General features: G+C 44.5%; 1 protein-coding gene across 2 annotated transcripts in view; it reads left to right on the plus strand.

The window, feature by feature from the left end:
* The window catches only part of LOC147705924 (B-lymphocyte antigen CD19-like), a 911,795-nt gene that overhangs the window by 382,643 nt on the left and 514,327 nt on the right, over positions 1–14,825 (plus strand). For both annotated transcript variants that reach the window (XM_086928997.1, XM_086928998.1), the window contains exons 7-8: positions 3,565–3,629; positions 3,725–3,859. In XM_086928997.1, coding sequence (XP_086785123.1) covers positions 3,565–3,629; positions 3,725–3,859 — 200 coding nt within the window. The remainder of the gene's footprint in view (positions 1–3,564; positions 3,630–3,724; positions 3,860–14,825) is intronic.

Genomic DNA, 14,825 nt, shown 5'->3' on the forward strand with positions numbered 1-14,825 from the left:
TGTTCCTCACTGGAACACTCCAGCCCAAACTGGGAATACCCAGTGCACTTACGGCGATGAGCGATGGATTGGGATGTGGCTCTGAGTGATTTCCAGTGGCTGAGTTTGATTCAAGCATTCCATCCATCACCTTGTTGTTTTTGCATATGATGCCCTAGGGTGAAACCGGTCCTGTGTTGCTTGTGTTCCGGTCCAGGGAGGACCTGGGCAGTCAGTTTCAGCTGGACTGTTACCATGACGAACAGGGTCAAGACTGATTTGCATATGGCTGGGTCGAGACTAAGGTAGCATGTTAGGCAAAAAACTATGTATTAGATTGCGGCACAGAGCGATTGCCAGTGGCTAAGATTAATTCAAGAATTCCATTCATCACCATGTTGTTTTTGCATATGATGCCCTAAGTGTGCCAGGTATGCCCAGACATGGGTCCCAGGCAGACTGTGTCACTGATAACAAGCTATACCCAGCTGAAGAGCCCATAACAAGGGCTAAACCGTTACTGGGTTGCTTGTGTTCCGGATCAGGGAGGTCCTGGCCTTGGAGTTTGAGCTGGAACGTCTCCATGAGGAGCAGAGTTGAAACTGATTTCCATATGACTGAGTCCAAACTGAGGTAGCATGGGGGGGGGGCGAAAAACAAAGTATTGGGATGCAACTCCAAGCAATTGCCAATGGCTGAGATTAATTCAAGCATGCCATCCATCACCTTATTGTTTTTGATTAAAATGCCCTAAGTGCACCGGGAATGCCCAGACGTGAGTCCCGGTCTCACAGTACCACTGGAGCCAAGCTATACCCGGCTGAAGAGTCCATAACAAGGGCAAAACCGGTGCTAGGTTGCTTGCATTCCGGTTCAGGGGGGACCTGGCATGACAGTTTGGGCTAGACTGTTCCAATGAGCAATAGGTATAAGACTGATTTTCATATGGCTGGGTCCAAACTGAGATGGCAAGGTGGGTGAAAAACAATGGATTGGGATGCAACCCCAATCAATTGCCAGTGACTGAGATGAATTAAAGCATGCCAACCATCTCCTTGTTGTTTTTGCACATGATGCCCTGAGTGTGTGCCGGGTATGCCCATTCATCATCATGTTATTTTTTCGTGTGAAAGAGCAGCATGCTGTATCTCATAGTGAAGTCAGCCAAAGACAAAGTAGGGTGATGCGTTGTCCCCTTTAATCATGCTGAAGTGGGACGGAGAAAAATGTGAATGACACAATCGCAGGCAAATGGATGGAATGTGGCTGAAAACCCCTGTAAGTAACTATGTCATACACATAGTTTTAGTAAAATCAAAAGGCTGTAGCTAACACAGACCTAAAAAATCATTGTGTCATTGGCTGAGGTTCTCTTGCCTTTGAGAAAGAAAGAAGGAAAGAAGGTAGGAAAGAAAGAAAGGAAGGATAGAAAGAAAGAAAAAATGGAAGCAAGAAAGAAAAGATAGAAAGATGGCATGAAACAAATGAAAAAGGCGAGATAAAAGTCAAGAAGGAAAGAATGCAACAAAGAAGGAATGCAAGAAAGGAGAAAAGAAATAAGGGGCAGGTAAGAAAAAAGGAAAAAAAGAATAAAGAAAAAAAAGAAAGAAGGCAAGAAAGAAAGAAGGAAAGAATTAAAGTAGGATATGAAGCTAGACAGAAAGAAAGAAATAATGGTAGAAAGAAAGCAAGAAAGAAGGAATGAAATCAAGAAAGAAAGGACAAGAAAGAAAGAAATAAAGAAAAATAAAAAGAGTGAATGAAAGCATGAAAGAAGAAAAAAAGAAAGTCAAATGAGAAGGAAGGTAAAAAGGGCAGAAAGAAAAAAGGAAAGGCAGAATGTAGGCTTGAAAGCAAGAAAGAAGGAATGAATGCAAGAAAGTAGGAAAGAAGGAATGAATGCAAGAAAGAAAGAAAGAAAAAAGGAAAGAGAGACAAGAAGAATGGAACAATGAAGGAAGGAATGAATGTATGACGTTACAACGCATACCATTACAACTACCTACCATTACAACGCGACCATTACAACGCATACCATTACAACGCATAGCGCTTAGAGGTGCTGGATAGTGGTAAGTATAATTTACTATTCCAACTCCAGTCCCCGTGGACACTAGGGAAGGTGTTGGATAGTAAATTAAACGTATTCCCTATCCTAGAGCGCCCCCCAGCGCAATGCGTTGTAATGGTATGCGTTGTAAAAGTTGCATTGTAATGGTAGGTAGTTGTAAAAGTTGTGTTGTAACAGGTGTATACCGGAAGGAATGGAAGAAAAATGAAAGAAGTAATGAAAGGAACAAATAGAAAAGAATGAATGAATAAAAACATTAAAGAGAGAGAAAACAGGAACGGAGGAATGAAAGAAAACAGGAAAACAAGACAGAAGGAAAGGATAAATAAAAAAATGGAAAGGAAGGAAGAACGAATGAAAGAATGAAAGAAAGAGGGAATGAAAGGAAATTCATACACTAAGTTCAATTGCCGAGAAGATTTAATTGTATTTGCATGAACCTAAAATCATTATAATGATTCAAACTTATAAAGCACTGCAGTGTTAATAAGTAATCCCAGAAAGAATTGTATACTGAGGAAGGGATGAGGACAGAAGTATAGACCAAGGACCAAGCAAATAGAATTATAGATTAAGGACACAGAGCATGATAATAAGATTGTAGATTAATTACAATGATGAAGATGGTGAATCAGAGACTGAATATTAGGAGATGGACATTAAAGTTAGAGCAGGGAACAACTAGGTATAGTTGTATACTAAGACCCACCCTGATCATTCAACCTTGCATCTTTCCTCATGGTGCTGTATGCAAAAAGGACTATTTAGTGGCATTAAGGAACTCTACATGTGATTAAAAAATTAAACAACTTAGCCAATTACCATGCAGATTAAGTGCAAACGCCAAGATGATAGAACTACTGTCTGATGGCAGAGAGACCTAAGACATAGGATTGTGAGAAGAGATCAAAAAGCCATAAAGAAACAAATGCCGTCCAAGGACGAAAAACAAGAACATACATTTTCAGAATAGGCTGGAATCCAATAGCATAATACAGTAGACAGATGACAGATGACTCAGGTGGATGGCACTGAAGATAATGAGAAAGATTATAGCAATGTACATGGAAGGCCGGAAACACAAGCATGGGACTGTACACTGAGGATTGGATACAGACTGGGGACAAGGTGAGCCCGAACAAAAAGAAGATAGCTTTATATATTGTAGATCATAAAACAACGGGGATAGGATTGCATTCTGAGGACAGAAACACAGTTGAAAGATGGTCAGTATGATCTGTGCCTGACTACGAGATATGTGGATACCTACTTTAAAGTTGTAAGGTGTGTGCTGTGATCTCTTATATTAAGGACGTTTTTGTCTGACCCCTGATTTAATAAAGAGAGTGTGGGACAGAGAGATTGATAAATATAAGGAGAGAATGACTCCCATAATCGATGGTGTTTTAATCAGTGGTTTGTTCTCCTTGTGCTGAGGGTGTTTGGTGGATCATAGATATACAAACAGGTTACTTGACGTGGTAATTACTGAACACGTGTTTCTCTCCTTAAAGCTTCTTCAGAATCACTGCAAGTAGTACTCCAAACACATACATAGATGTTCCTGCTGTGTTTACTGGTAAGTGTCTATCTGTATCTCATATCAGTGTTGTGTCGCTACTCTGCATTTTGTTCGAATTTTGAGATGTATCATATATTTTTGCTTTGCTAAAGATAAACGAAAGAAGACCCATGATGAGGATGATGACTCATACATGAATGTGGATCTGGGACAATTAGAAGAGGATCCCAAGAATCTGAGGAGGAAGAATATAATGTCTGATGACTTCTTCAATGTCACCTCAGAAGGTGAGTGAGGCAGCCTGCATGCCAAATTACCCCTTCTGCACAGATAAAGTCATCATTCTGTACATGAGACCTTGTCTTAACAGTAAGATTTGCTTCAATAGGCCCAAGGCAACATCTCCAATAGAGACTGCCCCAGCGCTATGGTTAACTAGTCCTCCTCTTTAGACATTATGGGCTGATCTAACTATAGCCTCTGAAACCACCTTCATAGTCAGGATACCATTGTGTATACCTTCTTTTTGGCCTCAAACCTCTCGTTTACAGCCACAGTCCCATTTGTTACTGTAACAGGCTGATCTAACTATAGCCTATGAAACCTGCTTTATAGTCAGGATTCCATTGTGTATATCTTCTTGTTAGCCATAAACCTGTCTTTAACAGCCACAGTACCATTTTCCACAGTAACAAGGTCCTCCTCTGTAGTCATGAGTGTAGGAATGTAGGATCTGCTTCTTATGGTTACCCCCAATTTTTGCTTGATGTCTCACTGTTGTGACTAGTCTGACTGGGATCCTGGTAATCAGGACCCCAGTCTATCTGCTTTCTCCCTTAAATTAACATACCTGTACTTTGGCACACTCCAGATTGGATAATGGGGTACCCTTATTAGTCCCTAGTATATGGTACACCATGTACCCAGGGCATAGGTACCCCAGAGGCCTCCCACGGGCTGAAGCATGTATTATGCCACCCATGAGAGGCCATGCAAAATGGAACTCGAAGGTCTGCTACTGCAGCCCGGGTAAGATGGTGTTTGCACCAATTACTTTAGGTGTAGGCCACTATATTTAATTGTCAAAGAAAAAGCAAAATCAGAGCTGTACCACTTTGCGAAAATGTTCAAATTCATATGGATAGTGGATGTTTCAAAGCCACGGAGCAATTAGACAAAAATCAAGTTTCCTCTTTTCTTTATTCATTCTTTTTTGCAAGACAATCAGCCAACGCGTTGGCCTTCCCCAAAATGAGTCAGTCAGACAGTAGAGAATACAACTTACATTTATTCAGCATATACTCTGCAGAGGAGCTCAGTCAGGCCTTCACCCAAAGATGTCTGCCGAGGGGACTGATGCCCCAGGGTACGCTAATTCATAATAAATCCATCTGGAGACTTCAGCCATGCCTCTAATGGAAAGTTACCAGCTTGAGACGGGCATGAACAAAGGAGGTACAGAGAGATGAGCTAACACCTGCCAGATGGGTTCACTATCAGTAGCGCAAAACCACTGTGCCGAGTCTCAGCGTCTCCTAACGTGGGAGCGGAGCTACACATTTAGGGGCCGATTATGATGGCGGACGGACTTGAGTCCGTCCGCCACCATAGAGTAGGAGGGAACCTCCGCATGGCCTGCGGAGATACCTCCTGTGCAATTAGGATGTGACCGCCACCCTGGCGGTCACATCCCCTATTTTTACCATTGCGGCGGGTGCGGCCTCAAGCTGCATCCGCCGCAATGGTAAAAATGCATACATTGCATTTGTATGCAGAAAGCGGCAGGCACTGTGCGGTGCCTGCCGATTTCTGCATACAAATGCAGGGGGGTACCATAGGTACCCCTCATGTGCACCCCCCACCCCCCTTCACCCAGGGGGCCCGCAACGGGCCCCCGCAGTGAAGTTGCACATGCTTTTCCACAGCAGAAAAGCCGCCGCGGAAAAGCATGTTTCCCAGCCCATCCTAATCTGGCTGACGGGGTCTGAGAGACACCGTCGCCATATTAGAGCTTTTCGGCCACAGTTGTAAGCCAACCGCGGCGGAAAAGCTGCGGACGAAAACCAGGACCCACCAGCCATCCTAATGTGGCGGTGGGTCCGCAGAGGATTTCCCGCATCCTCCGTGCCGGCGGTGGCTTCCCCCGGCCAGGAGGATGCGGAAAATCCTCCATCGTAATAGGCCCCTAAGATTGGAATGCAAAGAAAGAACATCAGTTCATTAGCAAGTTGGGTTACAGCCTTGAACAGGAGAGAGAAATAATACTGAAATACAGTGTGCTACTGAGGCAAGCAGATTGGAAAATAAGGCCTAGTATGAGCACAGACCAAGCAGTCTTCTAGTGATTGTGAAACACAAAATGGAGTCACAGAAGCTAACTAAAGCTTACATGTTGCGAGGGTAACTCAGTGGGTTCCATAACGTGAATACAAATGGCGTCCATTTAGCCACATATTGCTAACCTAACATACATGTGTAAGTGCACAACTGAAAGAGGAATTTCAAAGCTAACAGACCCTCCTTTTAGCATATGTGGCAAAAAGCTTTATTGCTATCCGGCAGGAATTGGAGAATTACATAGTCATTCATATTGCAAAACAAATTCAAAGCAGAAGCAGGCATGAAAGAAACATTATTTAATACTCGCATATTCTCTCATCTATCAGCATAATTGACTGAATTTCTTGCATCATCATGGGGGCATACTTATTATCCTGTTTGGGCAGTGTAATGATTGGGGTGAGTTTACTCCCACAATATGTACAACAGTCTGGGAGAAAATTAATGCACAAACAAGTAAAGATGACCCCTCCGATAGCTATCAGGACAAGAAACATCTTCCAACCCCATGAAGTCAGCACACCCCAGAGCCCCCCTGTAAGGGACCGTGAACAATTGTCTTGATGGATCTCTGAGGCGAATCAGTGTAATTTCTGTATGGCAGAAAAACAGTCGGGCACTGTCTGGTATGTATACACAGCAACTGCTGCCGATGAAGCGACATGCTCCACCCCTGTCAGCTAGAATGACTTCTAAAACCATCTGATTTTGAAGCAAAATGAGTCTTGTAGCTTGGAGCCCGACTGTAATCTTATTCAGTATACCATCAGTAGTGTTAATGACTCCCTCAAATACTCTGGCAAGGCGACATATGTTGCGGCTATTAAACATGGGACCCCAGAACGGCACAATACTCTTCATTATATCAGTGAATTGCTGTATGGAGGTATCTGTTTGATCAATATCATCTGTATTCCCAACTCTTTTAACTCGGTGCACGGAAAGATCCCTACGATGCAACCTATGGTCTTTGTGGTAAGTCGACGGCGCAAGGTAAAGAGGAGGTAGGAGGAAAGAGAGGTAACACCAGCCAGACCACCCCTAGGGACCTAGGGAGCCAAGTATAAGCTTGTTCCCCACAGATTAAATATACATTCAGAGATGTCAGCAAGGGTGGGCTACTAGTGGTATTCAATTGATAGGTATAGTTACAATAACCTACGGAAACATTCCCTGACCCTTGAACACAGAAACTAGCTGTTGCATTTATCACAGGAACGGGCATAGCTTTATCTTCAGTGATATTGCGCTCTTGGAAACATTTAAAATATTCAGTTACATTGAATCCTTGGAAGTCTAGTACTTCATTTTGTACCCATGTGATATTTTCGTGGAGTGTGAAAACAATCAAACAGGTGTCAGGGTGTATGGTTCCCTCCTTTCCATCTTCCACAGGTGTATATCCTTGATGTACAACTATATAATCTAATACTGCCTCATAGTCAGCCTGTGTCATTTTCATTGCATCCGCATAGTAATGCATATAAACCATAGATAGAAGTTGAAACCAAGCTTCACAGCTACCTAAAGAGGACAGGGGCAACAATATCAGTGGGTCATTTTTATGCATAACTGAGGGGAGCAGTCCACACACCCAACACTTTGTGGCATTAGTAGTGCTCTGTACTTGATAAGGCATTTGGATAAATGCATTCTGAGTGTAAGTTTGTCTATGTCTTTCTTTATGCGGGCCAATTACATAAACAAGTGGTCAGCGGGGACCGGGGTAGACCCAATCAAAGTATGCACAGGATGTTGTTTCTCTAAATACCAGACTACTCCAAATAACGTTATTGTCACCAAGAGAGTGAGCACTACCACCACTATCCTACTTCCAGCAGACCAGCTAGACAACCTAGGACAATTCTGCTGCATCGGAGAAGCCATTAGAGGCTGCTCCTCTCCCATGATTGCACGACCAAATGGGTACATAGAAAATACTTTCAAGAATTAGAGCCACAAATACAACCAACCAGAGGGGTATTCTTCTTTCCTGTGTCCATTGTGAGCCTCACAGGCAGGCTCCTATTGTTCATCAAGCACTCCCACAGACAAGCTGCATGATCGCAACTCTTGCTGGAAAACAATTGCAGCCCTTACTGAGAAACAAATCCTTCTTCTTTCAGGATAAGGCAACTTCCCACCCGGGCAAATACCCTCAATGATCCCGTCCAGTAACCAGGGCAGTGCACCAGTGTTCTGCACTCTAGTCCAAAGTAGGCACCAGAGACACAGCACCTACACCCTAATCTCAAGTCCTTCCCTAACTCCTGGATTGCTCTGCTGGCACACTGTCCTTCGGTCCGGGCCGCATATTGTACCTGGTACGCCCAGGCACTTCTTCATCCACAAACAGAGGCAAGAATTCACATTCAGTTGGGCCTCGAGACTCAGGTGTTTGTACACCATGGGCTGGAGCATCAGGGCGGCCCTTATCTCAGGGGGAATTGCCTCGAATAAGGCCTCGTCAGTCTTCTCGTCCATCTGCTCCCCTCTCAACCAGGCGTCAGAGAAAGGGAAAAAGCAAAGCACCAGCTCACCTTCCCGGTCAGCAATCCCGTCCTGAACCAAGGCATAGTATGGAAGTGGTAAGGGCACCTTTTTCACGTGGGATGTGTGCACCCAGTGTTTCTGACCTTCTAGCTTGACAGCCATATGGGTGGTCAGCAACACATGGGCAGGTCCCTTCCACCTCGGCCCCAGGCAGGTTTTGCGCGGGAAATGTCGAACCATCACATAGTCCCCGGGCTGTAGTCGATGCCCGGGTCCCTCTGGTACTGGTTGCAGAGTGGTTAGTATCTGTTGGTGAACAAAACAAAGGTCTTTAGACAATTGGTACAGGTAGTCTATCAAAAGAGGGTACTCTATCTCGGAGAAATGTTAGGGTCTTGAGACACCCCAGACATTAGCAGGGAGCCCGAAGACAACTTCGTAGGGTGACAGCCTTGTCCTAGAATGCGCTGTCACTCTTGTGGACAACAATGCTAAGGGCAGTGCATCTGGCCATTGCAATGCTGTACTTTCATGAATTTTTGCTAGCTTCAGCTTGAGAGTACCATTGTACTTGTCAACAAGGCCTGCTGCTTGGGGGTGGTTTGCAGCAATTTTGCATAATTTGCAAGCCCTTGCACACCAAATCAATGACTTTGGCATTGAAATGGCTCCCATTATCACTCCAGATCACGCCTGGCATTCCGTAGCTGGGGAAGTACTCTTTTAAAAGTGTCTTCGCCATTCACATGGCTGTATTCTCCTTAGTGGGGTAAGCCTCAATCCATTTACTAAATGCACAAACAACCACTAGTACATATTTCAAATTACTTACTCGTTCCATTTTGATAAAATCCATCTGGAGAACCTCAAAAGTGAAGGAAGGCGGTGCAAAATTGCCAGCAGGTGTAGAGGTGCTCCTCCCAGGATTGTGTTTTAGACAGATAATACAGTGTTTTACCAAGTGCGTTGCAACCTAAGGGATATTATCATTCTGCCATACTGGGTCTAGTAGCTTGCATATTCCTTTGGCACTAATGCTGGGACGCTTGTCAAGTGTCGGAATAGCTGGCAGAGCATTGCTATGGCTCAAATCCTTTTTGAGTGACAGGTCCTTCCAAATTTTTGATGGGGACTCTGTATCCTCAAGCAGGCCACTGAAGTGTGGGGTCCCACAGGGCTCCTCTTTAAGCCCTGCGCTTTTTAATATCTACACGAGACCACTGGCTGAGGTTGTCCGTCCGTTAGGCATTAAGATAATTTCCTATGCGGACGACACTCAGCTAGTGGTCTCCTTGGCGCAGGAGCCGGGCTTGCCATCCCCAGGAGGTCTGTTAAAATGATTAGAGAAGGTAATGAGATGGATGACTTCCTCTCTCCTCAAGCTGAATGGGGATAAAACGGAGTTGATGCTCCTGGGGCCCACTAACCCTACTGCTGTTAACTCCCTGTGGCCTTCATGTCTTGGCACCCCCCCAATACCCAGGGATAATATAAAAAGCCTTGGGGTTTGGCTGGACAAGACTCTCTCATTTAATACGCAGGCCACAAAACTTGCGGCCACTTGCTTTGGCCTCCTAAGGATGTTAAAGAAAGTTCTCCCCATTTTGCTGGTGGTGGCAAAGCAGGTGGTCATCCAGGGTCTGATTCAGTCCCGCTTGGATTCTAATAACGTCCTTTACTTGGGCGTTTCGGAATATACACTGTGCAAGCTTCAGAGTGTGCAAAACTGTGCTGCCCGCACCGTGCTCCAGCTGCCACGAAGGACGTCGGCAAAGTCCGGCCTGCTCAGCCTGCACTGGCTTCCAGTGCGACAAAGAATAGCCTTCAAGGCGATGTGTATATTCCACCAAGCTTTTTGGGACACAGGACCGGCTATCACTCGGGACCTAGCAAGACAGTATCAACCTGGCAGAACTCTCCGTAAATACCTTGAATTTTAGTAATCGTGTGCTCGGAATACCTGTTTGGTTGTCTCTGCTGTCTCTGGGCTTATCCTTAGCAGCCCGCCGTGTCCCTCCCATTAAGGAGGTATAGTAACAATCCTCACGTTTTGAGTGACTACGCTGTCGGAGCCTGGATATACATTTTTAATGAGTTTATCATTTTTAACCGTTTTGCAATATATATATATGCACAATGAAATTATATGTTTAACCTATTAAAATAAATTTAATTAATTCATATTTGTATGTAGTAAATATGTATTTAACTATGTGATTCACACATAAATAGACCTCTTTTTTATTCACAGTGTGTATGTCCCCCTCCCCGGTCTTCAATGCCCTGATGAAGATGCAGCCTAAACTGGCGTTGCATTGAAACGCGCGTTGGCGTGATCTACATGGATGGCCTCTATTGCAATAGCACTACCTACTGCACTGCATCCTTAACTGCCTCCATGTTGTTGTTTTTTGGTCTCTACTCTAGCAAACATTGATTGTTATGTTGCAGGCCCCTAGGTCCTCCTATACTTGTGGTTGTATGTCTGCATTATTTCTATAGTGAGTGAGATTGAGATGTGTATGTCTGCTTAATGAATGACTGTGGGAGTGTGTGGGACGTCTATAAACTCTGTTTCTGGTATAAATTTTTAACGATGACACCTATTTAGACCCAAGAGATACATTTTGTTCCTGTGTTTGCATACATACTTTAGAAGGTTTTTCCTATGGATTCTACTTATAAATTGTCATTTTTAAAAAATACAAACTTCTCTATTTTCTCAAGCAACTGTGTTGAATGAGGTCTGATATATCTTTGGCTCCGATGCGTTATTTTATGTCACCTCCCCTTATCACTTTGGATCTCGCTGTTGGGACCATATAAGTATACCCTGGCAGGGTGTTCTCTCTTTCTATTATACAGAACTCTCCGTTCTAGCCAGGCATGTAGGGCTATAGTCCCCAGAATAAAAAAGGCAAGAGCTGGCGGCAGGATGTTCATTTATAACGCCGCCAAGCTGTGGAATTCGCTTCCGTTTCAACTTAGATCCAACAGAAATATTTCCACCTTTCGGAAACAGCTGAAGACTTTTCTTTTCAATCCCTCTCCTTAATTTCCTTTTTCTGCCTTCTAAGCAATTTTACAGTTGGCCATTAGCGCTTGGACGCCCCAGGGCAGCAACCGCGCTCTATAAATTGACATTTCATTCATTAATTTCAAGTGTGCCGGGCCATGGTGATTACAGGGAGAACAAAAGCATTTGGAAACAACCATCTCTGCTTTCCTGACAAGTCAGTCAAACACACATCCTTGTCCAAACATCCTGTCCTCTCCTCCCACATTTTCAGTTCATCTACAGTCGCCTCTCTCTGTATTTCCATCATACTTTCCACTGTATTCTCGAACATACCATTCTCTGGAATCCATGTAGCAGGACCGTCCACAAACATCTTGTTCATCTTTGATCTAGCTGCCTCCTTAGCTGTTTGGTCTGCAAAAGCATTACCTCTATCAACATCATCCATGATTGCTTTATGGGCACTGCATTTTATTATAGCCAGCTTATCAGGAAGTTTCAATGCTGATAACAATCTAAGTATTAGTGGACCATGCTGTATTCTCTTCCCATGCACGGTCAGGAACCATCTCTCTGCCCAGAGGCGCCCAAAATTATGGGCCACCCCGAACGCATAGTGGCTGCCAGTGTAGACATTAACAGCCAGTCCCTTAATCAATTCATAGGCCTTTAGGAGATCGACTAACTCTGCAGCTTGGGCCGACTGGTATGGAATGTGAGTTTTCTCAACTACAGTGTGTAATGTGGTGATTGCGTAGGCTGCAGTAGTAGTGCCATCCAGCAATTTAAAACAAGAGCCATTGACATATAGTTACCCTTGGGGGTCAGATAAGGGAACCTCAGTCAGGTCTAGCTGTCCCTTTGTTTCCTCCTCGGTCTGAAATAAACCATCATGGACATCATCGTCCTTTTCTTCCAAAGGGAGGGGTAGTAATGTGGCTGGGTTCAAGGTAGCGCATCTTTTTATGGTAATGTGCGCAGCAAATAATGTTAGCTCATATCCAGTAAGACGCGCACTGGTGAGGTGCTGCGTCTATGTTTTGTTCAAAAGCGTCCACACCAGGAACACGGCAACTGGCAACGCGCATCCCGCATTACCTCTACCACTTTGGATTCCCTTAACAGGGGCTTCAACACTTCGGGAGTTGACTCGCTTCCCGAACTATTTCCACAGACATGCGGGACCGCGGGTCCTCTTTTACAGACCAAACGGTCCATCAGACATCTGTGCCACGCGGAATACGAGCTAAGACAGGATCACCTTTAACTCATATCCGAGTTTTCCTTTCCGCAGGTTGGATTTTAAGACGTGTGTCCTGCAACTGGGGCCACAACATCTACCAGGTCCAGAGCCCAGCCAGGTCGGAATTATCACCGGCTTAGCGACCTAACAGGGGGCCCAGAATATACGTAAGCCCTGAGGAGTCGCGAAAATTACATTCCTTTGCGACGAAACACGTGTCGGCTGGCCACTAAGAATATTAAACGAAAGATTTACTTTAGAGATATTGTCATTTTCTCTAGCAGCTGTGACTGTAATTGCTCTGGTGTCCACAAGGACACACCTTGTGCTATACTATGTCTTACAGTGCAGTGGGCATTTTGTTTTTGTGTTTCAGTGTGTTGACCTCAACACACCACCGTGGAGGGGTTATAGGGCTTTTCCCCTCGCCCTCTTGCACCACTCCATAACAAATTGTGACCTATCCCAGAAGCATTTCCATACTTGTTGAAAAGTGTGTCCACAGCTTGAGGTACGTTAACTGTGAGGTTAGTATCAAGGATGACCCCTCCCGATTGTCTGATAGATACCACCACGGCAGCTCTCAGGCAGCTCGGGAGCGCTCTGGCGACATTATCAAGGATAGCGGAGAAATAAGCTCAGGGTCTCTGCTTACCACCAAAACCCTGTGTTAGAACACAAAGCGCGCAACCGTCCGCCTCATGTACATAGAGCACAAAAGGCTTCTGGTAGTCAGGAGTACCAAGTACAGGGGCAGAGCAAAGCACAACCTTTAATTGTTCAAAAGCTTGCTGGCATGCAGGTGTCCAAGGTAGGGGTTTATGCACATCCTTGGTGGTGAGGTAAATAAGGGGTTTTGTTAGTAATGAGAAGTTCGGGATCCAGTGCCGACAATACGAAGTTATCCCCAAGAATGCACATACATTGCGTTGGGTCTTAGGAACAGGCATATTAGTAATAGGAGCTATGCGCTCAGGTGTTAGTTTGCGACCCGGGTTCGACAGTAGGTGACCTAAGTAGATGACCTCCTGTCGACACTGTTGGAATTTAGATAGGGACACCTTGTGTCCATGATGTGCCAAATGCAGTAGTAACTTAACTGTAGCTTCTTTATATCCGTTTTCACTGTACGAGACCACAAGGAGATCATCAACGTATTGCTACAACACATTACCATGGGGAAGTTCCAAAGAATCCTATTGTGTTTTCAAAGCTTGACTATAAATACTTGGGCTTTCTGTATAGCCTTGTGGAGCACAACAGAATCTAAAGCTCCGACGGGCTATTGCAAATCCAAACAGATATCTGCTATCTGGATGGATTGGAATGCTAAAGAAAGCATTTTTCAAATCTATCACTGAAAAGAATTTGGCTGACGGGGTAATCATGGTCAGGATTGTGGTAATGTCAGGGACCACAGGATACTGGGGAACCACAATTTTATTAACCTCTCTAAGGTCAATGATGAAAAGCTAAACATCTGGGTAGGCATCAGAAGAGTCCACGGGTGCCTTTTTCAGAATAGGGAGAATATGGCTATTGCACATGTTTGCTGCTGTCTCTTCAACCACATCAGACTTAATCAATTCCTGTATTATTTGCAACAAAGCCCTTTCTCCTGCCTGGGATATCTTGTATTGGGGAATTAGGGGCGTTCTGGTATTATCCTTGATCTGTATAGAGACTGGCGGGATCTGAATCAACCCCACATCAGTATCTCCTGCAGCCCATAACGTCTGTGGCACATCTCGAAACTCAGGAGGAAGGGGGCATCTTTGGCAAGAGTTATATAAACACAGTTGGGGGAACAATAAATTGTTGCATGCAACCTTTTTAACAGATCCAGTACTAGTAAATTCTCTCCACAATGTACATCAATAGAAATGGTGAGTCAACTGTGAAAGGGCCAATAGTTAAAGCAAGAGGTTTGGAAATGGGGCTAACAACTGGTACGCTTAAGAAACCCATTGAAACATTGTTTTGGCAAGACAGAGCTGCCCCCGGGATCAGTGAGCAGGAAACAGCGCTATTCATAGCCCTTGTATCAACTAAATTTTGTTTGGTAATACCTTGTAAATCTGCAGTAACATAAGGTCCAACACTGATCTACAGGTACTGATCCATTGCCCGGCCCCTGGCTTTCCTAACTGTGAGACAA

This window comes from Lissotriton vulgaris, chromosome 7, assembly GCF_964263255.1.
Source record: "Lissotriton vulgaris chromosome 7, aLisVul1.2, whole genome shotgun sequence".
Lineage (NCBI taxonomy): Eukaryota > Metazoa > Chordata > Amphibia > Caudata > Salamandridae > Lissotriton > Lissotriton vulgaris.